General features: G+C 44.5%; 1 protein-coding gene across 5 annotated transcripts in view; it reads left to right on the forward strand.

Annotated features, from left to right (window-relative positions):
* ST3GAL6 (ST3 beta-galactoside alpha-2,3-sialyltransferase 6) overlaps nucleotides 1-27757 on the forward strand; it is a 773060-nt gene that overhangs the window by 658369 nt on the left and 86934 nt on the right. For all 5 annotated transcript variants that reach the window (XM_069637206.1, XM_069637209.1, XM_069637205.1 and 2 more), the window contains one exon: nucleotides 16030-16167. In XM_069637206.1, the coding sequence (XP_069493307.1) occupies nucleotides 16030-16167 (138 nt within the window). The remainder of the gene's footprint in view (nucleotides 1-16029; nucleotides 16168-27757) is intronic.

Genomic DNA, 27757 nt, shown 5'->3' on the forward strand with positions numbered 1-27757 from the left:
GGACTAGACCACTAGGGAAATGATTTTGGGAGTGTCCAGGCCCAACTACCCCACACACCCCAAAAAAGCCACAAAGATGGCACAATGTTGTTTCGCCGCCTTTGGGGCAGATGGGTGCTGTTTTGCAAAACAACATTGCGCACGTTTTTTTCATTGAAAGAGTGCACTAGATAACTGATCCAGAAAATAAAATAGTAAAGAAATAACCAATAAATTGAACTTGATTGGTTATTAGAAATGAGTCAAAAAATGTTGCTTTAAGCATTGTTTGGTTTATCGCGGTTTATTATGCAGTCACTCGCAACTCGGGGGGTGGGGGAGTGTGGAGGGGTTCCTTCCTCCCCCACCCCCCAAGCAAGGTGGCACACAATAAAGCACTTTTTATTTCAGGATAAATTTGGTGAGGCACCCAACCCGTTTTGCACCCAAGCCCAACAAATACTCTGGGTCTCCAGTGGACTAGCAGCCAGGCCGGTGTGTAGTAAGTATATCTATTAATGTTATTTAAGGTTGGACAAACAGGCTAACATCAGCCACCCATATAACTTTGTAATTCTGATTTAAAATTAATGGGGAATTTCGTTTTTGCACCCTCCACAATGACTTGAAAGGTGGTGTTTTGTGGATTACTTCTTTTTGGGATTAAGGTCACTCCACCCCAGCCCATTTCTATGTGGAAGTCAAGGAATTCAGAAACAGTCAACCAGGTAATTATGGCTGCTGATAGTACCAGAAGTGGGGAGATATGTATGATGTAGGCTGAGGGAGGAGAATAGATACGTCATTTCAAATTGACAAGGACTTGTGCATCTTTTGTTCAGAAAAATCTCACACTATAATAACTCCCCTGGTCTTTCAAATAACCCCATGATGATATATATATACATTCTATATTTTACAGCGAATCAGGCCATACTAATTTAACTTTGACGTGCCCTTCCTGAGCGGAGGTACCATTTTTTGTGGTTTTCTGCTGCTTCGAAATAGCTAAATTTGGGACCATTTTCAATTTAACCTTATTTTCATGATCTACGCCTGTGCCAACTTTCCCATTTCCCAGGTATATGAAAATGGCAAAAATCATACCTTTCCACATAACTTAAATTATGTACATCACAAAAATGTCGTTTTTACAGGGTCCCAATGGGCTTTTTCTCCTGTTTAGTTTGAACCTGCGGTGAGGATAGGACACACACTGCTCTTTTATTAAGGAAAAACTGTATTTAATGTTTAATCAATGGCAGGGCATAACATGGTCCCAGTAAGTTTCATTTCTCTCGACATGTGACCAGCCATCTGATTTATCTGAACATATCCTTCTGCTGAGCTTCAAAGCCTTGCTGAGTGCTTAATGTACAGTTTATGGGAAGCTTGACTTCAGAGTTACTTCTGCAGGAAGTTTTACAAAGGTAGCGGGCGCCCCTCTCTCGCAAGAACAGACATGATAACCTGTTCAGTGCTTATTAACCACTTGAGAGTTCGCAGCCACTGCTTTTACTCACTGTGCCTTTCACAGATGGGAAATATCCATTTGCATATCAGTCTTTGTCCTGCCCAGGGGCAGTCCAGCACCGAAATACAATGGCAATTCCAATCTGAACGAGAGTACCACCAGCAACCCCATTCACGTGTTTCACCCTTGTTGGGGATCATCAGTGAGGTGAAGCTGATGCCTCTCTAAGCACAGTGAGAGGGAGACCATGTCTGGTTGCCCCCAGGAGACCTAGGGTTACCAATCCCAGGTTCCTTAACAAATAGTTTTACAAAGGTAGCGGGCGCCCCTCTCTCGCAAGAACAGACATGATAACCTGTTCAGTGGTTATTAACCACTTGAGAGTTCGCAGCCACTGCTTTTACTCACTGTGCCTTTCACAGATGGGAAATATCCATTTGCATATCAGTCTTTGTCCTGCCCAGGGGCAGTCCAGCACCGAAATACAATGGCAATTCCAATCTGAACGAGAGTACCACCAGCAACCCCATACACGTGTTTCACCCTTGTTGGGGATCATCAGTGAGGTGAAGCTGATGCCTCTCTAAGCACAGTGAGAGGGAGACCACGTCTGGTTGCCCCCAGGAGACCTAGGGTTACCAATCCCAGGTTCCTTAACAAATAGTTTTACAAAGGTAGCGGGCGCCCCTCTCTCGCAAGAACAGACATGATAACCTGTTCAGTGGTTATTAACCACTTGAGAGTTCGCAGCCACTGCTTTTACTCACTGTGCCTTTCACAGATGGGAAATATCCATTTGCATATCAGTCTTTGTCCTGCCCAGGGGCAGTCCAGCACCGAAATACAATGGCAATTCCAATCTGAACGAGAGTACCACCAGCAACCCCATACACGTGTTTCACCCTTGTTGGGGATCATCAGTGAGGTGAAGCTGATGCCTCTCTAAGCACAGTGAGAGGGAGACCACGTCTGGTTGCCCCCAGGAGACCTAGGGTTACCAATCCCAGGTTCCTTAACAAATAGTTTTACAAAGGTAGCGGGCGCCCCTCTCTCGCAAGAACAGACATGATAACCTGTTCAGTGGTTATTAACCACTTGAGAGTTCGCAGCCACTGCTTTTACTCACTGTGCCTTTCACAGATGGGAAATATCCATTTGCATATCAGTCTTTGTCCTGCCCAGGGGCAGTCCAGCACCGAAATACAATGGCAATTCCAATCTGAACGAGAGTACCACCAGCAACCCCATACACGTGTTTCACCCTTGTTGGGGATCATCAGTGAGGTGAAGCTGATGCCTCTCTAAGCACAGTGAGAGGGAGACCACGTCTGGTTGCCCCCAGGAGACCTAGGGTTACCAATCCCAGGTTCCTTAACAAATAGTTTTACAAAGGTAGCGGGCGCCCCTCTCTCGCAAGAACAGACATGATAACCTGTTCAGTGGTTATTAACCACTTGAGAGTTCGCAGCCACTGCTTTTACTCACTGTGCCTTTCACAGATGGGAAATATCCATTTGCATATCCGTCTTTGTCCTGCCCAGGGGCAGTCCAGCACCGAAATACAATGGCAATTCCAATCTGAACGAGAGTACCACCAGCAACCCCATACACGTGTTTCACCCTTGTTGGGGATCATCAGTGAGGTGAAGCTGATGCCTCTCTAAGCACAGTGAGAGGGAGACCACGTCTGGTTGCCCCCAGGAGACCTAGGGTTACCAATCCCAGGTTCCTTAACAAATAGTTTTACAAAGGTAGCGGGCGCCCCTCTCTCGCAAGAACAGACATGATAACCTGTTCAGTGGTTATTAACCACTTGAGAGTTCGCAGCCACTGCTTTTACTCACTGTGCCTTTCACAGATGGGAAATATCCATTTGCATATCAGTCTTTGTCCTGCCCAGGGGCAGTCCAGCACCGAAATACAATGGCAATTCCAATCTGAACGAGAGTACCACCAGCAACCCATACACGTGTTTCACCCTTGTTGGGGATCATCAGTGAGGTGAAGCTGATGCCTCTCTAAGCACAGTGAGAGGGAGACCACGTCTGGTTGCCCCCAGGAGACCTAGGGTTACCAATCCCAGGTTCCTTAACAAATAGTTTTACAAAGGTAGCGGGCGCCCCTCTCTCGCAAGAACAGACATGATAACCTGTTCAGTGGTTATTAACCACTTGAGAGTTCGCAGCCACTGCTTTTACTCACTGTGCCTTTCACAGATGGGAAATATCCATTTGCATATCAGTCTTTGTCCTGCCCAGGGGCAGTCCAGCACCGAAATACAATGGCAATTCCAATCTGAACGAGAGTACCACCAGCAACCCCATACACGTGTTTCACCCTTGTTGGGGATCATCAGTGAGGTGAAGCTGATGCCTCTCTAAGCACAGTGAGAGGGAGACCACGTCTGGTTGCCCCCAGGAGACCTAGGGCTACCAATCCCAGGTTCCTTAACAAATAGTTTTACAAAGGTAGCGGGCGCCCCTCTCTCGCAAGAACAGACATGATAACCTGTTCAGTGGTTATTAACCACTTGAGAGTTCGCAGCCACTGCTTTTACTCACTGTGCCTTTCACAGATGGGAAATATCCATTTGCATATCAGTCTTTGTCCTGCCCAGGGGCAGTCCAGCACCGAAATACAATGGCAATTCCAATCTGAACGAGAGTACCACCAGCAACCCCATACACGTGTTTCACCCTTGTTGGGGATCATCAGTGAGGTGAAGCTGATCAAATATTTGGCATTTTTTCTGATACTGTGAGGTGGAATGATTTTATCATGTATATGACTATGTGATGTGTATATGTTTTTTAAACAATTGTCTGTATTACTTGTGCTGAAAAGAGATTAATATATTAAAAATTATATTTTTTGGTAACATTGTTTTTTGATGATCATTTAGAACACAGAATGCAGCCCATATTTGCTAAGTGGCTGTTTTGAGAAACTGCTATCTGAGGGTATATTTACTGTTTGTTATTGATTGTTGTGTGTTCCTTCCTTTTGTTGAAATACACATTATATATCCTCACTTAGTAGGAGGGAATATCACCTGAGTGTGGGGTTACCCCTGTAGAATATTATCTTTATTGCAAAGCTAACATTAGGAGTGTTCTTATGTGAACATTCTGAGCTCCGTTAGTGCATCAAGAATGAACATATTTTCCTAGTGGCAGGACGTTCTTTTACGGGTATTATGGGCAAGGCCAACATGGGTGTCTTAAATGGCCACCCTGGTCTACATTGATGCAGCAAGTATGTACATGATTTCATTCAGTGGCATGGAGTTTCTTTTGGAATCAAAGCCAACAAGGAGATATGTTCTTGTGTGGGATACTGGCCTATATTGGCAGAGCAAGCATTATCATGGGACAAGAAAACTGGACTTATGTGGCAATACTGACACACATGTTTGAAGCCAGCATGGATATGTCTGGGCCCACCCAGCATGAAAACATCTTTTATCCTGGCATATAATGTGGACAAAGGCATCATGCAGTGCTCCTGCACACTATTTGTGACTGTTTTTTCCCTGCAAAACTGACAGTAAACTGTGTGATTGTGTGTCCATATTTCACAGAAAGTGTCCTTTTAAATGTTTTTACCCATTGAATTGGGTGAACAAGCTCCCCTGCAATCCCTAATGGTTGGTTCAGGTTTTGTGTCAGTCGCACTTACATATTCATAAGAAATGTTTATACCCTTTCAATTAAGCATCACCAACTACCACTAAGTTTATAGCAGTGGACCAATGTTCCATGCCCATCATTGCAGAAATGATCAACTGTGTTAAGGGAGCTGACATGTCCCATATATTAAATTGGTCCAGGTCATGTTGCCCAATTTCCCTGACAGAAGACCGCAAAACACCTTGCGTCATTTACTACACCCTTAAATCATTATTCTGCCATTTGGATTAGTTTCAGTGGCTGCAGCTTTTCGAAGAATGAGGTCACCCTTTTGTTAAGTTACGTCTGGCACACTGGTCGACCAGTATGATAGTTTAACCTTATAGACAAATGTGGGAGTTGTCAAGGGTCATAATTCCAAGCAATAATCACCCCTCTCGATGTTTGTAAGGCTTTTAGCATGTAGCAGTAGTAGCAATACATGTTTTTGTCTTGAAGTTAAAATGTTACTTTTAATTGTAAGTAATGTAAATAGACAAACTTCGTAAATTAAATGTGGCTTTTTTGTAGTATTTAAATGAGGTTATCTTCATAGGTTAAGCAGTAAAATTGTAAACTTGGTTATACTGGAACAAGTTTAAGATGAGCATTGTGAAGGCATCATGAAGTGAGACACAGAAAACAGATTTTCTTTTCTACAAAATGTATTTTTCTTCTTAAATGTCAGGATGGAGGTAAGCCTAGCTTGCCCTTTTCTAAGGTGGGATGTCCTTATCTAAAGAAACTAAGAATAGTCTATTAAGTTCAACTCAAGTCTCTCTGTGTCCATCCCCTACACTTGCCCTCACAACTAAAGATGTACAATGTGTAGGGATGTCAGCAATAAAGGAAATCGTGTTCCAGCATAAAGTTCTGAGCTTCTTCCAGCTCCTGTCTTGCTTTTCAGCTTCCCCAAGTTCCAAAAGGTCTTGAGAGTTCCCTTCCCCAAGTTTAACACAATTCACAAAGTCTCTGGGTTCCCTTTCCCAAGAAGGCAGCTCCCCCACCTTTAAAGCCTGTCAATTCAAATCTCTCAGCTTTCAATAATAATTCCAGTTCAACTTTGTAACCATTCAGGTTTTTCAATAGTTTACGCAGATTGTTCCTTTCTTCAATCACTTCAGCGCTTATTATACAAAACAGCTTCTGTTTCTTGACTTTTCCTTGAATCTTTCCAATAGGGGTTACTTGGCCTAGGTGCAGTTGTCAGACCACACGGCCCACCGATTATAAGTCATGCAACCAATAACGCTTGGCACTTTGTTATTCTCTTGAATATCCTTGGCTCTTTTCCAAAAGGGGGTTACTCGGTGTAGGCTAATTTTTCGGACCACACGGTCCACCCATTAAAGGTCACGTACCGACAACCTTTGATATTTTCAGCACTCAATCTTACTTCTCTTTAACAGTCTCTTGACTTTGCCACAATGTGCATACCTTAGGTATCTCTGGGCTCACACTTATTTCAGATTCTTCTTCATATAACTTATATCTCATACAGTCTTTCAGGCCTTCTTGCAAACACAGGTTTCCTCTCTTAAACTGGTGTTCTTAATTCGTTTGGCAGTCTTTTGACTCTGTTAGAAACATGTATTTCACACAACCTTTCCTGTGGTGTTCCTCCTTTTCCACAACCTTACTTTCACATTGTCCATTAGTGCTTATCACTTGTTTTCCCCTTAATTCAGAAGTGCTCATTACTGGCTTTCACTTTGTTCATATTTTCACATTGTCCATCAATGCTTATTACTTGTTCTCTCTGCGTTCATGAATGCACATCACTTTCTTTTCACTCCTGCAGTATTTTCATATACTTTTCGTACCTTTCTTTAGCTCGGTATTTAATAGTACTTGTTGCATTTCAAAAGTACTTTGCAGCTGGTTCGGTATTCAAAACTCTTCCTTTCGGTCTTCAAACCCAATTATTATACGTTTCCGTTCGATCAGCATTTCCATCAGCCCAATTCCAGCCCCTCGAGTGCCCCGATATTTCTGTTCCATTTCTTTCACTCACCAACCTCCAGCGGGTTTGCTCTCCTCTCTGGCTTTCCCTTGCTTCTCTTGTGCTTGTCGGGAGCTCTGGCAAACAGCACTCACCACCTGCAAACCTTGCTGCAGTGGTATGCAGAAATCTGGAGTCTTCTGTGTCCCACAACACTGGCTGTGGACACATGGCACAGGGGACATCGGGTGTCTCGACCCTCTTGTGGTTCGTTCTGGCCTTCCGTCCCTCTCACACCTCTGCAACATACAGCGTCCTTGTTGCCGGCCCCTCTCCAGCCTGCTCCACGTCGGGTCACTGCATCGGTCTCACCAGGCGGGTTTCTTTCTTCCTTCTGCCAGCTTCTCCTTTTATGCACCTGTAGCCTCTTAATTGGTTACAGGTGCAAGTCCTTTGTCTGACAATAGTTTAATCTGTTAGTGGGACATGCCTGGCCATTGGAATAGTATTACTCCATAGTCCTCTTAGTACCAAAGTGGTGTCCATGAATGGGAGTGTGCATAACTCCCAGTTGACTCCTCCTCGTCCCAGTTTTAAAGGAATATGATTGTGGGACAGTTTGTCTGTGAAATAGGAAAAGATTGAGCAGAGGGGTGCATAATTCCTATTTGTTTCTTCCATAGCTTGTTATGGCTCTGATCTTTCTCTGTATTAACAAGAGGAGGTTGTTGTGGGTTTAACTGGCCTATATAAGGAAGTGTCCTCCTTGTTGTTGTCTTCATTGTCGCTCTATAATGATGGTATTTCCAAGGGTCATTTAGGAAGGAAGGAAAGGGGACAGGTTGAAAGTACCCTTTAAAGGCTTCTGGGACCAAAGGTACATTGGGAAAAGGTAATGAGGGATAGTGTCTTACCGAAGGACATTTTCCCTCCATTCCCCAAATCTCCCCCACGCTCCCCTACCTCTCATATCCTCTAGGATTTAAAAGCTATGGCCTTGTCCATTTGTCCATGAACAGAGGATGTTGGGGTGAGGACGCCCTTGGGTTTCTCACAGCATGCATTAAATGGCATGTAAGAGTACACGATTTCTGGATAAGAGTTGAAGCATTTCCCCATGTTTAACTTTCTTTTTGTTGTATTTAATAAGACATTGCAGCAAAAAAGCTCCTCAGAGTGGAGGTGTCTTGCTGAATAACATTTTGCCTGGAAATTGTATTGTTTCACAGTTCCCATTTGAAGTCATAATGTTCAGAATGCTGTCAATACCGGTAGTTATTAACTGCGCTCTGAACATTCTGATTGGCTGAGGGACGGTCAATAACAATCTCCACGTTATAATTAATTTACCACAAAGCAGAGAGCAAGATTAGGCACATGAGTATGACTTTTGAGTTGGCACAGTGCAGGTTTCAAGCCACAGAAGTTGACTACTTAGGTCATCCTATTGATAGCAAGGACGTTAGACCCAAGGGAGATCTTATGCTGGCCATCAGTGAGACTACCATGCATTAAATCAAGGATGAGGTTTGCTATTCTCTTGGCATGGCCACATTCTATAGTGAGTTTGTAAAGCGGTTTACAGAATTCTTCTACCCTTTACCAATGCTAATGAAAAAGAATGTAACATTAGAATGGCCGGATCAGTGTGAGAGAGCGACATAGAGATTAAGAGTGGCTATGTCAAACCCACAGGTAGGGAGGTTTTGACTTGCAATTAGCAGTGTTATTCACTGCTGTTGCTAACAAAGTGTTGGGTCCCATATTGTCTCGTCCTGTGAGAGAAAGCAAAAGAATTAATGAAGGTAGCTAATGACTTGTATGTGTTGGGAATGGAGTGTTTCCACAAGTGCATATATGGTGGAAGCTGGTTACAGTACACACATATAATATGCCTATGGTGGACAGTCAAAAGATTGGCAAGCTTTCTGACTTATTGCCCTCTTATGTTTGAGACTCAATGGCTACTGGGTGCAATATGTGTTAGGAGCACGGAACATCATCATAGACAATCTCTCGTGGATGCTGCAAGGGAGGAAGGGTCCGTATCCCCCCCCTGTACATTCCGCATGGAATAAGTATTTACTCATCCCATTGCGGGGAGACGTCCCCTTACCTTTCGCTGACAGAAGAAGGAAGCCATTGGATGACACACTTGGACTCCATTTTATGCCACCTCAGACTCCATTTTTTGTACTAGGCCACACAATGATCTCTAAAAAGCTCTCTCTCTCTCCCTTCACCCAGTGCCACGCATAGTCTGCCCCGACAGCCCCCACCACCTCCTCCCCTGTCTGCAGTGCACCAGTCCTGTTCTCATGGAAGCCTAGGCACACATTTTTGCAATTTAAAAACTGTATTCTTTCTCTTCCTCTAAGCTCACTGCCCTGTGTGTGACCGGTGCAAATCTTGACTTGTGTATTCAATTGTCTCCGCAAACCTGCTCCTGCTCCTCCAACCCCCACCTTTAGAAAGTATTGCCTGTGCAATCTTTCGCCCCTCTACTCCTTTCATGTAGCAGTTTGTGAGACCCTTCCCCACTGACCACCCTGGATTGCCCCCATATAACTAATCTTGTGTGATCATATATTCCCCATGGGTTAACACCTATCAATTCATTTGTTTCAACCATGAGGCAACAGGGTGAATACATCTGATTGAAACCCTCAGATAAGCCACCTGGCAAAAAGGACCACCGCGCCCTGCCCCACAAAGGCCTGGGTTAAGAATGTGTTTGTGTTTGCTTACAATTTATAGACCACCCTGCATTCTGGTAGTTTTATGTGTTACTTATTAATAGCATGTCAAAGATTACTGTGTAGGTTAGATTAGTTGGAATCCTCACACACTGCGGACTGACGTCCAGCCAACCCATGTGCTGCGAGGAGCAACAACTCTGCACCAACCAATCAAGTTGCACCATCCTCCTATTCACTATACAGTATTGTCACAATGTACCAATGGGCTTGTACTATTCATCCCTTATATTATTTGTCACTGATGACCAAATGTGTGTATAAAGATATGTTGTTTCCGTATTATGGGTGGAGTGCTCTCAGAGCAGCAGAGTCCTCTGCATGCATCATTTTACTTTATAAACTTTTACTTGCAATCTGTCTCCTGTTCTCATTCCCTACTGGGGTGTGTCCTTTTATTCTGAGTTTGGGCTTTGCATTTGGGGAATGACCACCTTCAATGCCATTGCCATCATTTGACAATGACCAGGGAGTGTAGTAGCGAGTGTAGCTGTATCTGAGTTCATAATTACTAAGGAACAATGAGTACATGAATTAAAACAAATTCCGAGTCATCCAAAGTGAAGAGTGGGTGTGGGAAGGATGGCCAACCCAGCACTCAATGGGCTCGGAGTTAGCTGCATTGTGGGAAGTGAAAGAGGAGCCATCGCTTGAAGGGGAGGTTCTGCTGATGAGGCACACGATTATCCCAACACCGTTTGAAGGAGAGAATTGTACATTCAGCAAAAGAAGGGCATCCAAAAATAATGGGATCAAAATAAAAACTTGCGAGAACTTCTGTTGGTATTGCCTGAATTCAGACAAGTGTTAGATTGTGTACACAACTGCTCAGTCCCCTTTGGCGTCCCGAAGGGGGCGTGGAGATAGTTAGGAATTGACAAGGCTTTAGAGAACACATTTGAGAGGTTATCAAGAAGATATTCTGAGCAATAATGCACATCAATTCAGAAGCGCTGAGCTGGCAGGTTATGCTGAATAGAAGGGCATCAAATAGAAATTCACAGCTGTTTACCATCCCTAGAGCATTGGATTTTCAAGGGGTTCAGCAGTGTAGTAGCAGAAACAGTGCACTTGACTTCTAGAAAAAGACTGAATGACACGAAGGCACTAGATGAGATGCTTTGGAGCACCAGGAACACCCCCAATGCTGTGACTTGGGTATCGCACTCTGGTTAATGTGTGTGGCAGGTGAACACTAAACTGAACCTAGGATGGGCCAGTGCAGGATCCATGAGGGAGGGGATGGGTGCGGATGAAGTGAGAAGGTGCATGGTGAGGGCTCAAGAGCAATGCAGGAATAAATATGATAAGAACATGGGTAGCCAGTGAGCAGTGAGTTACAAGGTAGGGATGAAGGGAAAGTAAAGAATGGCATTGTGGGTTGCAAGGGCACATTGAAATTCTCTTCTCTCATGAAAGTAATCGAGGCATTTGTGAGTGCTGTAAGGGAAGAGAAGGGGACCGGACCAAATAGAATCTGAAAATGGTAGAGGGGTGGGAGGTAACTCAGCGCAACATGATTTCTTATGAAGGCTGGAAAGTACAGCGAGCTGATGCCTGAATCATAGGTGACACTTTGGATCAGTGAGGCAACAGACAGGGTTTGGTTGTGGGACCAATGTTTTAAGAACACTGTGTCTGGTACCACTTCTAGCAAAGCTAGACATCAGTCCCTGTCATAAATTGGGAAAATGACAGCCAGGTTTCCTGATTCATGAGATTACGAGGTATATGGTGTTCAGGGCAGGTCATAAAGGACTTTGAGTCTCAAACATGGTTTGCCTCTTTATGTTCACTCTCAAGTTGAAGTGTGTGGTCTGTAGTTTTGCACTCTTGCCCACACTGTCCATGGGTACATTCCAGGTTGTAACATGGCCGCCAGCTGGCTCTGGGTTGTTCCAGGAGTGAAGATTTCTCAAGAGAGGTTGAGCGGTTGGTGTCCAGGCAGGGCCCAGAGCTGCCACAGTGCTTTTATTATGAAGAATTCATCTATTCAGGACTTTCTGCCACCTTTTTTGCCTCCCCATAACAGTAACCCGTTTTCTAAAAAGTCTCAATATCACTGGCCTTTCCTGTTTCACGAATGTTAAACATTGATTCACATCTGCTAGTTTCCTCATCCTTGCTCAAGACCACATACAATTTCAGATGGGCATTTCAGTACATGCATTGGTGAGCAGCCATTTATAGATGGGATCGCTGCAAGAGTATTGTTGCTGCAGCAGGAATCGTAGATGGCAAGTGGCCTCGTGAAACCATGAGGTAACACACAAAACACTTGTCCCACCACACACGTCGTCCTTCTTTTTAAAGATCTGTATGACAAATACCGTTTGTCATATAGGACAACAATTTGTATGAATAAATACAGTTTGGGACAGAATGAAATGGCTGATGTGGCCTGTTATTTCATGAGTCAGCGTCGATAACAAGTGAATATTTGCATGGTGTGTAGTAGATAATATTAACCGTACAACACATGGAAACAGAGCAAATAACACAAGAATCAACACAAGGTGGGTTACCAACAAAATAAATCCATTTTCTTTCAGACATAACTGACTGAATCCTTTGGCAATGCAATTGCTGCTTCTTCAGTCGGGCAATCATTTTTGAGCTGTTGAGTACCCACGCACGCTCACTACTCAGACATTCTCGGTGGAAGCTTCATTTGATTTTGTGTCCTCAGTCTGGAAGACACATCCCCTGAAAGACAAAGAGATTTACCACGGACTTGTGGTTTAACAACAGACCTCAGAAGGAAAACCGCCAGACACGAGTGCACAGGAGAGATGGGAGTAGACACATTTTTAGTTTGCTTTATTGTTAATTTATGCACTTAATACCAGCGAGTGGATTCTAAGAGATCGGGATTCGAACCTGTGTTGCACAGAGTGGTTATGCTACCAATACGAAAGCGTTCCCCTATCCTTCCTCCTCATTCACATTCTTAACTAAAATTAAAACATCAACGGTTTTTCAGTAGAAGACTAATACAAGATCTATAGTTCATGACCGAAAAGGAAAGGAGTACAATTGGAAAATCCGTTTTGTGAGCAAGGGCTATGTTCTATTATCTGGGAATTGTATAGTGCACCTCTGGCATTTAAACAGCATCCACGTTTTTAATACACTTTCGAGTGAGCAAGGAATTCCTGAACAATGGGGGGGCATGCTGGCAGGATATCAAAAACCCTTTTTCCTTTCCAATCACCTTCCAGTCCAGTGCTGGTTCTATTTGAAGGACAGAACGCCTAACGGTCATCTCCTTAACCTTCCAGTCCAGCTCTGGATGGGGTGTGGGGTTATTACTCCGTTCTATTTTTAGCCGGTGGTGTTTGATAGTCGTCTAGGATGCTATCAGAGTGGGGCAATGCAGCATGCTGATAAAGGAGAGAGGTTTGTTATGTATGTAGTCTATGCATGGTGCAATTGTGTGGTGTGTGTTGTGCTGTTTTAAGTATGGTGGGTGGGGAGATATTCAAGAAAGGTTTAGTGGGTGGGATGGTGTACAGAGGTATGAGAACAGGATGGATGGATGAGCAAGAGCCATACAGAGGAAGTGTGGAGGGGCTGAACACAGCGACACAGCGCATGACCTGTTCTTGGGTGAATAACCCCTGGGAGAGACTCTACCAAGTCTTTATCTCACTGTCCCTTTCACAGAGAAGAAATGTCCCTGCTTATCAGTCTTTGTCCTGCCCAGGGGAAGTCCAGCACCGAAATGCTAGGCAATTCTTCTCTGAACAAGAGTACCAACAGCAACCCCATAAACGTGTTTCAGCCTTGTTGGGCATCATCAGTGAATATTAAGTTACTTTGGGTCTCACCCTATGTTACCAGGGGACTCCAGACGTGGACCCCTTGCTCACTGTTCATAGAGAGGCACAACTGCACCTCAATGATGATGCCCAACAAGGCTGAAACACGTGTATGGGGTTGCTGTTGGTACTCTTGTTCAGAGGAGAATTGCCTAGCATTTCGGTGCTGGACTGTCCCTGGGCAGGACAGAGACTGATATGCAGGGACATTTCTCCTCTGTGAAAGGGACATTGAGTTAAAGAATTGGTAGAGTCTCTCCCAGGGGCCATCCACCTGAGAACAGGTCCATGGGCTGTGTTCGTGCTGGCAGAGGGATTCCCAGAACCCCCCTTGTTTTGCTCATCTACTGTTAGTCTCGGTTTCTAAATGGCCCCTATATGACACACATGATGCCTTCCCCAGAAGCAAGGCAGCTATGGTTACTTGTCAGCCACATGCGCCTGTTGCGATTATAACTGTTTCTTTTATATATTCAAGCGGAGACTTTTTTCCCACACACATTCTGCAAGCGTCGATCCCCAAATAGAAGCTCTAGACTGGATCTCCTGTTTCGACAGGCAGTTTCCCTGATTCGATTCTTATATAAAAAAGGCTGACCTTTGCGGATTCGAATATTCAATTTGTTTAATTTGAAATTGTTTACACACATTGAGTGTGGATGGAGGTGGCTGTACGAGGGCGAAACAGTGACTCACTAGCATAGTAATGCCTCCACTGTATCACTATGCAGTATCCACTCACCCTCTCTCCCCTTTGGCCATTTAAAATTCAACTACGATTGGCTGGCTGTGAATGAACTGCTGTTTCAATTGATGGCCATGGCTTACTGTTCTTGCAGGTTTCACTAGATTCCATCCCCCACCCTTGGAAAGAATGAAGGGAGCCAAGGGATCCTTTTCAAAACACTGGCCATTGCACACAAATGCATCCATGGACTGGCACCTACCTACTTAGCTCAGAGGATCACCAAACAAAAACACCCTCTAGACCAGGCAGGTTTGCTTATGCCAATCGCCTCATTGTTCCTCATACACGAAGAGTTAGAGCCGGTGCCTCCAGTTTCCCTTCCTTGGCTGCAACTCACTGGAACACCCTCCCTGCCCAACTCAGGATGATCGAATCACACACACCTTCCGTAAAGCCCTGAAGACTAATCTTTTTGTCTGACTTGCCTCCCCCTATCGCCTCATTTGATGACTGTCTCTGCTTACTGCACCTGACTTGTAACCTACTGTAATCGATGTAACTGTATTATCCGATGAAACTGTATTATCCATTGTACTGGGCCGCTATCTTGTAACCCTTAAGCAAGCCTGCAAACATATTCTTCTCAGCGCCTCTATGCCCTTGGGTTGCAGTGCGATATACAAATACTAAAATAAAATAAATAAAATAAGGTGCCCGACTGCAAAAGCTCCAGTGCTCCAGTTGATATTTTTGATGTGGGAGTAGTTTTCTCTGTTTTATGACATTGTGGGTAAAATTGTTTCTTTCGGAAATGCGAGTAATTCTGATTCCCAATGGGGTATTTTGTTAGGTGAGTAAAATATATATTTTAACTCTAAAAGTGATCGTTTTTCAGAATCCATATTTCATTGAACCTAGTAATTCATGCAAGTATTAGAGCTCCTTCATTTGGCACCGACCTGCTAGCTCCGCTGATCCATACATATCCATGGAGGTGTGTGCGCATGGAGGCAAGGGTCAGGCTCCTGTATATTAGTTTCTTATGTTTTGTTGTGAATGTATTTACTTACTCCCTATTATTTATTTTTATCTTAACCTGTATTTATTCATTACAATTCTCTGGTAGGCTGCATATTTGTAGGGCTCAGTTCTGTGCATACGAGTATTTGAGTACTCTTTGACAGATGCCTGGGTAACTAGGTCGTTCGACTGGGCGGATGTTAAAGAGTATTGGGAAGATTAAGCATGTATTTGGAATTTATTGGCGAAATGGACTATGTGCCTACAAAGAACAGTTTGTAACATGTTAGTCTTCAGCACTTTGCAACACTATATGCCATTGTTTGTTTGAATGTGGAATTTCAACTATCATACAGGGATAATGTCAACATACCACATAACTCCTACTGGAAACTAGATGTAGCAACATTTTGCTTGTAATGCATCTTTAATCCTATTGTCAATGAAATAATATATTTTTTAGCGCTTCCTGACAGATTCCTAGCTTTTTTCTACGCAGTGATAGGTTTTAGTATTTCCCAATGTAATGTTACTCGTGAAACCCTTAACCAAATATTTTACAACTATCATCCACTCTTTCTGTTTTCTCCTCTTTCAAAGAATCTTTTTTGTTTGCTTCCTATATTATTTTTTAAATGTGTTGCGAAAAAGGAATCTAATTGGTTTTTATATTTTTTCCAGAGCACTTTTGGTTTTTGGAGGAAACCTGCCTTGAAGATGATGTATGATTTGGAACAAATCCGGATACTTAATCCTACTCTTGTTAGAAAAGTAGCACATGGATTATTACATTTTCCAAAACGTTTTCCTAAAAAAGAAGTAAGTACTTTCATTTTGGGGTATTATATAAATGGTATTTATTGCGCATGGACCTAGCTTCGGGATGCAACGGAGCACTTTACAATCATAGGGGAAGAACACAGTGAGGGAAGCAGAGAAAAAGGGAGTGAGGAGCTAACCGGCAGGGGGAGGGTGGGCAATTGGCAGCAAGGGATGTACAAGCAACTAGGGGAGGAGACAGTGAGGAGCAGATCAGAATCTCAGGTAGGGTGGCGAGTGCAGGGTGTGTGGACCTAGTTGTTGGGGAAGAGCCATTCCTGGAAGAGGAAGGTCTTGAGAGTTTTCTTTAACTGTAGAAGCCGAAGGTGCAACTCTGATGTTGACAGGGAGGAGGTTCCAGAGTTTTGGAGTGTAGACCGAGAAGGCCTGTCTGTTGGTGCTTTCCTTCCTGCACTGTCGGAGTTAGTCAAGTCTGCACATTTCCTTACTTATGGTGGATTTCAGGCCTGCAGAGATGCTGAGTTTCTCATTGAGGTAGCTTGGACACTTGAGGGTAACCGCCTTGTATATGATGCAACGGGATTTGAAGATGATACTGGCTTGCCAAGTACTTTCTGTCAGTAGAGTTACCATATATCAAGTTCAATGTTAATTTTGTTTTGCAAATTCACCATTAGCAGGGAACCTCAAGACTGCATTTTTTAAAGCACGGTATGACTGGTTTTGAATACAGTACTTCCAATCTTTCCATTTGTAAGTGCCCGGTTTTGTATACCTGAAATATCAATCCTGTGGATAGTATAACTCATACACCTGGAGCACTTAATTCTTGATGCTCTTCATTAGCATAAACTTGTGGTATCAGAAAATGTGCAAAAACTTTGAGTAGGGGTTTGCCAAAATGCACACAGGATTCCTTTGTTTGGGCCATGGTCCCAGATGCTTCCATCTTGACTTCCATTAAAGTCATTAGGGAATCTACCTGTACTATGCTGTGGTCTCCCTTCTGGGATCTAAGTTTGAATTTCACAAATGTAAGAGCAACCATGTGTGTGGCTGCTCTCACAAGGCTGCATCCTGCTCCTGCAAGGTAGCTTTCACTCATCTCCCCCCTTCTGCTGTTCCTTTTTGGGGGTGGGCTGGTGCTGCACTCTCCATCTCCCCTCAGCAATCTCCCCACTTCATGCCAAACTACCTTCAACCCCATTCACTGCCAGCCTCAAGTACCTCTCCCCTACCTTCTACCTGCAGCAGTGCACCACAGAGAAGCATGTCCATTAGTCTCTGCATAGCATGCTTTTGTGGGTTGTGCTTCTGCTTGGTGCCGTAGAGCCCTCAATCGCTTTTCTGGGACCTTGCAGTGTTTACACTGTTTCACATGCTGTGTAGTGCTACCATTGACAGCTGTTTCATAAAATCACCCACAACCTGGCGATAACCCAGAAGATACACTTGAACCAAGTATTAATTGTGTAAAAATGTAACTATTCTAATGTTTACTTAGGCCTAAATAAATATCCAATGCACCACTAATCCAAAACCAAGCGACCAGATTAATATTGGGTCTAAAATTCCCGGACACCATTACTCATGTGCTGAACACTGTTGGCTACCGATTTTTCACTCAATGTTGTGCTTGACCCATGAAGGTTCTATAAAGTTCAGCCGCTCAAAAAACTCACTAAACTAACTCTCTCTCCAAACTGCACCATCAACCTCCTTATCACGTACAGTTCACCGGGGTCTCCACCTGACTACCAAAAGCACCTCCTCCATACCATAGGGAACAACCTTAAAAACTCTGCCAAAACCTTACTACTTGGTGATCTCAACTCAGGCCTTCATCACCCTAAGGACAAAGCAGTTACATCACTTGCCAACAAACTCACTAACATTGGGTTTGTCCATAAAATCACGGAACCACAACCCACTACAAAGGCCGTTCCATGGATCGCGGACCACAACTGCTCCTCATCCATCACTAATATCACAGCCCTTCCTTGGACTGACCACCACTGTATTCACTTTCCCATCCCAACCACCCTGTCGCACAAAGTGCTCACCTATGTCCCACCTGCCAAAGTCAGAAGCTCAAACAAACTTTCTAAAATCAACCTCACACCTCTTCTGGACATCCCAGAACTTAAATCTCCTTTTACCAACGACCCCTTCTCTCTGACCAACACCTATGCCCACACACTCACCCATGCCATAGAGTCCATAGCTCCCCTAGAAAACCAAAAAGAAAACAAATCTATGCAATCCAACTCTTGGTTCTCGGAAGAGCTATCAATCTTGCTCACCAGTAAACGCAAAGCCCTTGCAAAGTGGCAATCCTTGCTTAATTAATCCTCTCTAAAGGAATTCAAAGATATCTCATTGTCCTATAAAAAAAAGCCATCTTTCTAGCTAAATCAGGATCTTTCAACCACAGAATCTCCAATGCCAACTCTAAAACTAGGGAAATGTTCTTGATCTTTAAAGATCTCATCGCTCCAGCCACCAGCCCTGACGAAATCACCAAAGACGAAACCTGGTGTTCCAGGATCCAGGCCACTCATATCAATAAAGTCAGGCTGCTCCAAGAAAAAATACTAACACAACGCAAAGCCCTTCCCAATCAGAACACCCCTCCCACACCTGCCTCTCCTAATCCTCCCACTCAAATACCTCTCTTCATCTTCAGGGACGTCGCAGAGGAGGAAGTTATGGGCTTACTCAAGCACATCAAACCCTCCACCTGCAAAGGAGACATCTGTCCCCCAACCATCATTAAAGAATGCGCCGACTCACTGACCCCTATCATTATAGCATTCATTAATGCTTCTTTTTCCTCAGGAATTGTACCACATAGCCTAAAAGAGGCATGGGTTTGCCCACTCATATAAAACCCACATTAGACCCGGCTTGCCCCAACAACTATCGCCCCATCACAACCGTCCCCTTACTCCTTAAAATCTTAGACAAAGCCGCCCACAACCAAATCCAACACTACCTGGAATCTAATGCAATCTTAGGCAGAAAACAATACGGCTTCCGCAAAGGACATGGCACTGAGACTGCCCTTTTGAATTTAAAAAACCAAATCACCCCAAAATAATGGACAACGGCAACCCAGCCCTCCTGCTCCTCCTTGATCTCTCCGCTGCGTTTGATCTCGTCGACCACAACATACTCGCAACCCACCTATCTAATGCATCCCACTTTTGAGACAAAGCCACCTCCTGGATAAAATCATTCCTTGGAGGAAGGGCCATGAAAGTGTACTCTGAACAGGCCAATGCTGCCCCACCACCATTGACTGTGGAGTCCCCCAGGGATCATGTACGGCCCCTACTCTCTCTATAACCTGTTTACCAAACCTCTTTGACATGCTGGATGCGCTCGGCACAGCCTACACGAACTATGCCGACGATGCCCAAGTCCTCCTCCCTCTCACATGCAATTATGACCAAGACTCAGAAGCTCTCCCCCACATTTATGCCACCATCCAAACCTGGATGGCAATCAATGTTCTTTGCCTAAACGGGGATAAAACTGATAATCATCATTCTAGGCCCCAAGGAAACTCTCTCCGAACTCAACCCTAAATTCTCTCATTTCACCATCGACAACACAAGCATACTTGTCTCCACATCAGTAAAGGCCTTGGGAGTCTACTTAGACGCCACACTCGCAATGTCAAGACAAGTTAGCGCCATCTCTTCTGTCTTGCCCCTCACCACCAAACTGGTTTACGCAATAAAACCTTTTCTAACCACTCAAAACTGCCTTTCCACAGCAAGAGCAACCATAGAAGCCAGCCGTGACTACTGCAATGCCCTTCTGGCTGGCACCTCTACTAAAAACATCAATAGACTCCAAACTATACAAAATAATGCACTCCGCGCTGCCCTCCACATCCCCAAACATGACCACATAACACAGGCAAGACGGGACGCACACTGGCTCCCAGTTAAGGAAAGGATCAACTTCAAAATCCTCGCTCACAAATGCATCTATCTCTCCGCCCCGTCCTACTTATCTGAAACCATTTCCAGGAACATCTCGGACCGCCCCAAAAGAAGCCACTACGCTAACCAACTCCGCGTACCCGCCATAAAAATAGCCAACGCTGGCAGAATTAGCTTCCCGCACGTAGCGGCCAAACTATGTAACACCCTTCCCAACGCACTCCGAGCGTAACACTCCCTATACTCCTTTCGCAAATCCCTCAAAACCATGCATTCCCTGCGAAGCTCCTCCCTTCACAGCTAATGCAAATTCTATGTAACCCTTGACTAAGCTCAATGCAATCTTATGTAACCATGAAGCTTTCCTCACAATGTAATCTTATGTAACCATGAAGTTTTCCTCCCAATGTAACCAGCAATGCATATCTGTAAAACCGCCACGATGCCCACGGGCTGTTGTGCGCTTTAAAAATACAAATAAATATTGCAAGCAACCGAAGTTCCTCTCGTTGCTCCTCAAACCTTACCACCCAGTCAGGAACATATGACCACCAGGAGAGGACCTCCTAACTCATTCAAGAGTCAATGGCACGGTGGCAGATTGACATGATGCTAGCCTGTGTGACATTACACACAATGACGTCCTGTGCCACCTCCATATATCACTGCATATCTTGATGCATATTTTCCAGCTCAACGTGTGGCGTATGCTGTGCATGCCCTATGTTGAATTAGCCAAGTTCTGTATAGTGAGACGTTTTACAATGGCTGCACATTTTAACGAAGTGCCACGATGCACAATAGTAACCAACAGGAAACCACATTAGAACTGTATGGCTGCTGACTCTGGTAGCGTGTTTGCAGCAAAAAAGGGATGAAGTAGGCAAGCTCCCTATAAAAGAATGCCAGGCCATCCGATCAGGACATTATGTAAACTTCCCTGAAGACCACATGAGGTCAACAGGCAAAGATATGACATTCCAACCTTTAAAATTCCTTACTGTGTACAAAGGTTAACCATGCCCAACTAGCAGTGAAAAAGAAAGTTTACATTTTTAATCTCACAAACTGCCATATTGACACCAGAATAATTGTGTAAGCCAAACCGAGAGGTGGGGAGATGGGACTACATTTTTTCAGATCGCGTGAGCACCACTGCATGAAGGCCAGAGAGCAGGCGACCAGGAAGAGAAGATGAGGTCAAAGTAGTTATCCTTGCACTCTCCCTTTACCAAGAGTAAGAATGGCACTTGCTAAACTGCATTGCGACTGGGCCTGAGGCGTAGTGGTAAGGGCAGAAAATGTGTGCTTCTTTTAAGTGGTTTGCATTCAACCGAGAAAACCTTTTTTTTTTTTTTCCAACCACAATGATTATCTTTTGTGATTTTTCTATTGGGGTTGAGTTTATACTTCGGTCTGCTTTTATGATGCACGCATATGCTTGGGGACTATCCTGGACACATTAAATTACGTTCTTTATTCTCTTAACCCATGACATTTAGTCATGCTTGACAGAAGCTTGTCAAACCATCAGAAAATTGACAGGTCAGCACTTTACAAGCTGATTGCTGGAGAGCACTGCCACAGGGATAAGATCAAGGGTGGCAGTGGAACTCGGGCGGTGCCAAGCATCATTCGTGAGGACTATAAGTCAATACTTTTTAGTGGGTGTCGTGTGATAGCAGTCTGTCAGTGAAGATGATGTGGTGAAGATCCTGGGACACAAAAGAGGCAGGAACATAGGGATAACAGCACAACATTCAAAAGAAACTCAGTCCAATGTAGAAGATATCCCAAACAAAACCATGCCTTTGCTTGTTTACTATATATTTGATTTCCTGTTTCTGAAACAAAATTCCACCTTGATTAATTTCAGGTCTGCTATTTTGGTTATTCCAATATGATCCACCTTTGAACATACTTTTGCAGAAGCACCAGTGACCAGACAAGGTGCTCTGCTCCTTCCTACAATGTTTGCAACCACAGTAGATTTGCCCTTTTCCAAAGTAGTGCCCACTCTAACCCAGCACCTCTGCCAAGGAAACCTGTGCTTCTACAGAGATCTAAGGCCCCTACCTGATCACCGGTACCATACACTTGAAACTCACTTGAAGGGCGAGGCCACACGGGGCAGATTCAGAGGTGACGTGGGCACTCTTGTTTCTTGTCACTTTGTGTGTGGTAACGGACATCCCCAGGTGTCACGAAGACCCTACAAGTGGTTAAGTCTAAACGAGGCTCACCAGAGACCTTCGTCAGGTTTCCGGTCGTGCCCTGAGTGCGGAGTCACGCTCTTAGATTTTGCGCTCTGCTCTACTTTTTTGATTTCTCTGTCCGATTTAATTAAGCTCATAGTTCAAAGCCTCTTGACTTGCGTATCCAGTCCCTAACACCGATAAAGGGCCGGTGCAAGCACTAGGCGAGGTCGGCATTCGGCTAGAGCGCAACAATGAGGGGGTCGGTGTTAAGCCCTTTTTACATATTGTGTATTGATCAAATCAATGACGTACTTTACATCTATGGCCTGCATTGCTGTGTTCTCTTTGGACTACTACGGTGTCTCTGTCTGGCGAACTTCGGGCCGCAGTTAGCACCGCACACCTGAGACGGTCTGCAGAGCACAAACACGAATGGAAAATCAAACTGTTACTGCAGGCTTGGAAGCAGCTGTTCACGTTAATGAAAAAAAAATGACTCGAACTCTGCATTTAATTGCACGGTAATGGTAACCGTTAAATTATTCCAGCCAGCAAAGCCCCCAGGGTGACTGCTATATGCCATGGCCTGCGCCTCGTCTCGGGAAAGGGAGAAAGTATTAAGAGTTGGAGCCCGGGTGCTGCTGGCAGAACTTGAGGTCCACGCCCTACAGGCAGTGCTGATCGTTTGAGCATGCGCTCATGTGCCGGCTCGCGGTGCCTTGTGCTGCGAACGGACAGTCCTTGCACAGAGGGGCCAGCCCGTGCTTAATGATGGCCGTTCCATCCTTGTAATTCGCCCTCCCGTTTTCCACTCTTCTCATTGTGTCTAAGTTTGTCTCTCTGGCTCTTCCGTCTTGCTGTCCCTTCGTTCCACTGTCATAGCGCTGCCTCTGTCCTTGAATTTCTGCACCCATCTAAAGCACGGATTCCTCGCGCCAGTCCTGCATCTCTACCGACGATGTCCACCTCCTTGTACTTATGTTCGGTTACAGGCTTACAGCCATTACTTTAGCAAAAATGTGCCCCTCAATATTTACATAGTTTAACGTTTTTTTGGACTGCTTGCTGTATTGTCAAATGAAACTGAATACTCATTTAACAAAGTGTCAGGTTAGGCGACGCTGTAATCAGCTAACCACCCCGCCCCCTACACTCCCTCCCCCCGCCCAGCCCCCTGTTCACCCCCAAATATATTTAATTTGTAATGCATTTCCTCTTATCTTCAGTATGCAGTTTATTATGTAAGACATTTAATGATCGGTAGCATTTTCCCCAGGTTTGTCCTCGAAATATATCAACACATTCCAGGATTTCTAGGCCTATGCTTGTAATGAGATTATGAGAAAAACAAAGCTGCAGGTTCCAGAAAACAAAGGTGTTACTGTAGGTTAGGTGAACAGTCAGGAGTCGCTGAAGATGTATGCAGTGTCACAAGCTAAACCCTGCCAGTGTTCTGGTGTACAGTGCATATGCCTTTTGGAGGCTGCATCACACAATTTGGTGTAAAGATCTCAATACTGGCAGTACGCTTCTGAAGTTGCCAAAAGACTGTAGTTCAGCAAGCCTATACAAAACAGGACAAAATATGCTCAAAATGCATGCTACATTTGTGCACACCATGCTTCCCTGCAGTACGAGGCACGGCCCAGCTCCGGGATGATATGATGTATGTTATTTATAACGCGCTTAATACCCAGAGGTTTCTATGCGCGGATCCGGGTATTGAACATGTGGGTCATCTTGGTTCCAAGGCGAGCACGCTGCCGCTGAGCTATCCTCCCGAGACACATGCATGCATGCGTGATGTGAGGTCCACCGGCCAGACTCTGGACTGCACCAGGACGAGATCCGATTCCTGAAGGGGCACTGGCTGAAGGAAGAGCAACACCAACCTGCAAGGTCACGCACACAGCACAGTTTCGGGTGACCAGCCGCCCGATATCTTGGGGGAATGCCCTGATGTGATGGGCAGTGCCCCGCTGCAAAGCACATCTGGTCCATGATGGGGAAACGTCCCGACTTTGCTTCGTGTGTGATATTTGATATTGATGAAGCCGGTAAAATGGCTCTTTGGGTTGAGCGCTTGCTGCTGCATTCCATGTGGAATTGCAGGTTCGAATCCCGGCGAGCCTAAGTCAGCCTTTCATCTTTCTGTGGTTGATGAATGATTGCGAACTTTGGTTGGGAGATAATTGTATGTACACATGTTCTATGTGCAGCACTTTACTGAAAGCACTATATTAATAGCACATCTTTATAATTTCCCCCTGCCATGTGTGAAAGTGCTTCTTAATATCTCGCGCTGCGTCACCACTGCCTTGGAGGTTGATGCCCGCACACAGTGGACATGGAGGACGGAGGTGGACTGTCCCACTTTAAGAGATGCGAATGGTGGGGTTAAGAAACGGGACAGGCGCATAAGGTGGTTGCATGCTGTGTGACATGACTGCAGCTTAAAACTCAAAGGATTTGTCTAGGGTCACAAAACCTGCATAATGATACCGCAATACTTCATTCAGAATGGGGGAAATCAAGCTAAAATCATTCTCTATGCGCCTCATTTTTCTACAGCAATTTGTATTTTGTCAGGTTTATATGTAATGTGTGTGCCTTTTTAAGACATGCTATAAAGCGAAGTATATAATTAAAGCTCATGAAACCCAAACCGTAACAATAATGAAATCAACAAAACCTGGGAAGATGTGTGGTTAAATGCCTGAATCACAAACTGGGCCCACATTGCTGACTAACCAAGGTGTGTGATCCTGAGCGCAAACTCTTACATCTCTGTGTCTTATGCGAGTCCATAGAAGTGGTTCACTTTGCAGCTCTTGCTATTTGAAAAGCGTCACTCATGGTTTACTAGACTATACAGCTGTACCATATATAATAATATTGGTCATTCATATATGGCCTACCACAAACTTGTCCATGGTTGCCCTTTCTGCTGTTTCGTTGTGGGAAGTTAGTATTTCTCATAGTCTTTGTGCTTGTGTGGTGTAAAATGATAATCATGTTGTTTTTTGGCCATTAAACCTGGTTATGCCGTTTTCTGGCATTTCATAAATGATATCCCTCATAGACCAACCTGATTATAGTGCCAGAAGGCACCTTTTCCTTGTTTTGTTGCATCTTGTGACCCTAATCCATGTATGTTAACTTCAATATCATACGTCCCCCTTGCCCACCTAGTATCCAGACGGGTTGTGAACAACCTATTAAAAGTTGTAGGGGCTTACACAGAGAATGTATCGAGGTTCATTGTAGGTAGTGGGCATGGTGGTCTGGCTTGGTAGGGTTATGCCACTTTGGACTGAGCCATTTCTGTTTGTGGGCAAACATTTATTTAGCAGAAGGTTGTTGCTGTCCCAAACGAGGAGAAGGTGGGATTCACTGTGGGCTATTGGTTTATGCTTCAACTCACCCCTTCCCTGTGAAAGAGTGGCATCGGCAATCAGCACAGGCAGCAAATCAGGTTGAAGACCCTGTGTTTAAAACAAAGCCCCCCTGATGTACAAGCCGCCAGGCTCCTTTATCAAAAAGGAGAGTAGAAAATGAGCTTCTACATGGATGCATTCTTGAGTCATCCAAGTTCTCCGACACTCCCCTGGGGAAGCATGAGAGTTCTTCCTTAGCTTTTTGCATTGGGTCATGTGGGATGCACAGGCAGGACACAGTGCAAGCCCACATCACAGGGAGGGCCCGCGGTTCATTTCAGCTCGCCGACTGTTGTAGACTGCCACATCTGAAACAACCTCTTTTTGAGAAAATTCCACCTGCCTATACATTTGACCACGTGAATTTCCCCAGCCTCGTTAAACCTGTGGTTCTCATTTGCCCTTGTCCTTGTTCCACAAGTCATTTCTCTTGTCACCCTCTCTTGGAAACTTACCGTTGATACATAGCGGTCCTGCCTTTAAAGACAACATTGTGCTCCTCAGCACAATTTTCATCCTCTTTACCCAATTGTATTATGCAGTGAGACGTGTGCTCCGCCTGCTTGGCAATTTCATTGGCATGTTCCAGATTGGGGTCTCTTTTCGGATTTGATTGTCCGTACACTTGATCATGACCTGATCTCTGTGCTCTTCAAAGCAATGTCCAAACCGGGACTTAATAGCTTTTAATAGCTACACCCCTCAAGGCAGTTACAAACTCCTCTATGGACTCCCCTTTTTTTCTGTTCTCTGATGCCGAAATGATACCTGGCTTACATTGTATTCTCTTTAATCTCAAAATGTTTGTCAAATGTGCCTATACTAATGTCAGAACTGTTACAAATTGTGTCATCAACAGGTTGTGCAACCTTTTATATATCTCCTGCCCAGAATGACCCACACAGCGGTATAATAACGCATCTTTCTGTGTGATTGAATAGTTGGAACCACATACTGCTAGGACAAATTTCATAAAGTCTCTCTTCCAGTCATTGCATCTCACTTTGGGTTGTCCAGGTTGTTGAATTAATAACTGCGGACCTGGAATATTTGCCATGGACCTGTTTCCTTGTGTGCTATCAGCTCTCCTGTAATGATTCAATATGCCTCAGCAATTTGAAAATATAATTGAGTTGCGTCACCAGTCTGATCAAGATAATTAAAATGACAGTAAGTCACAGTACCTTGACAAGTTGGAGTAGGCAGCACCACTGATGATCAGCTTTTACCACTGCACAACATAGTAAATCAAACGTCAAGTACTGCAAGGAAGATGATGATGATGATGTATTGATGCAACCATAAGTATACATGAATCAACACCTGCCAAAATGTCTGCTCACACCCAGGGCATTCCCAAAATACACCACCTGATGCTGCTTGCAAGCCCCTGCACTACTCCTGATGCTGCTTGTAAGCCTCTGCCCTCTGGACAGTCAAGCCCAACGTCAGTGCAAAAGAGAGACACCTCCCCTCTCGCTGCTAACCGTTCCAAAGCTCTGCCCTCACCAGACAAGACCAATGCTGCAGCAGGTCCACCACCTTGTCAAAGAAGCCAAAATGTGGATTTCCGTCCAGTCGGCTGTTTGCTCTCCACTGCAGTCAGAACATCATTCCATACTCGCCAGTATTATGAAGTGAACACCCACAATTGGGCAAGTAAAGAGATCGTAAGCATAAGGTAATGGCTGCCTTTCCTCTCCAAGTCCTCTCTCTCTCTGCCTGTTCAGAATCCCCACACTCCAATCATCACAAATCCATTGCTAAGAAAACTGTTCCAATTAAGAATACAACAGTACAAAGGAAAAAAGAGAGAGGATTCTCTAACATGAGAATAGTGCACTTTACAATACTGCCAGCGTCAGGGGTGTCCCTTCATGCAGGGAGTGAGGGACCCTCAGCAATCAAGAAGATCGGAGCAGGTGTATAAACACTTATTTTTTATCTCCGTCCCTCTCCAAATTATTTAGTCACCACACCACTTCCTGCACTGTCATATCGATGGGGGGGATAACAATGTAAATTTTACCCTTTTCTGGTT

Source organism: Ambystoma mexicanum, chromosome 7p (genome assembly GCF_040938575.1).
Source record: "Ambystoma mexicanum isolate Mex_15411 chromosome 7p, UKY_AmexF1_1, whole genome shotgun sequence".
Taxonomy (NCBI): domain Eukaryota; kingdom Metazoa; phylum Chordata; class Amphibia; order Caudata; family Ambystomatidae; genus Ambystoma; species Ambystoma mexicanum.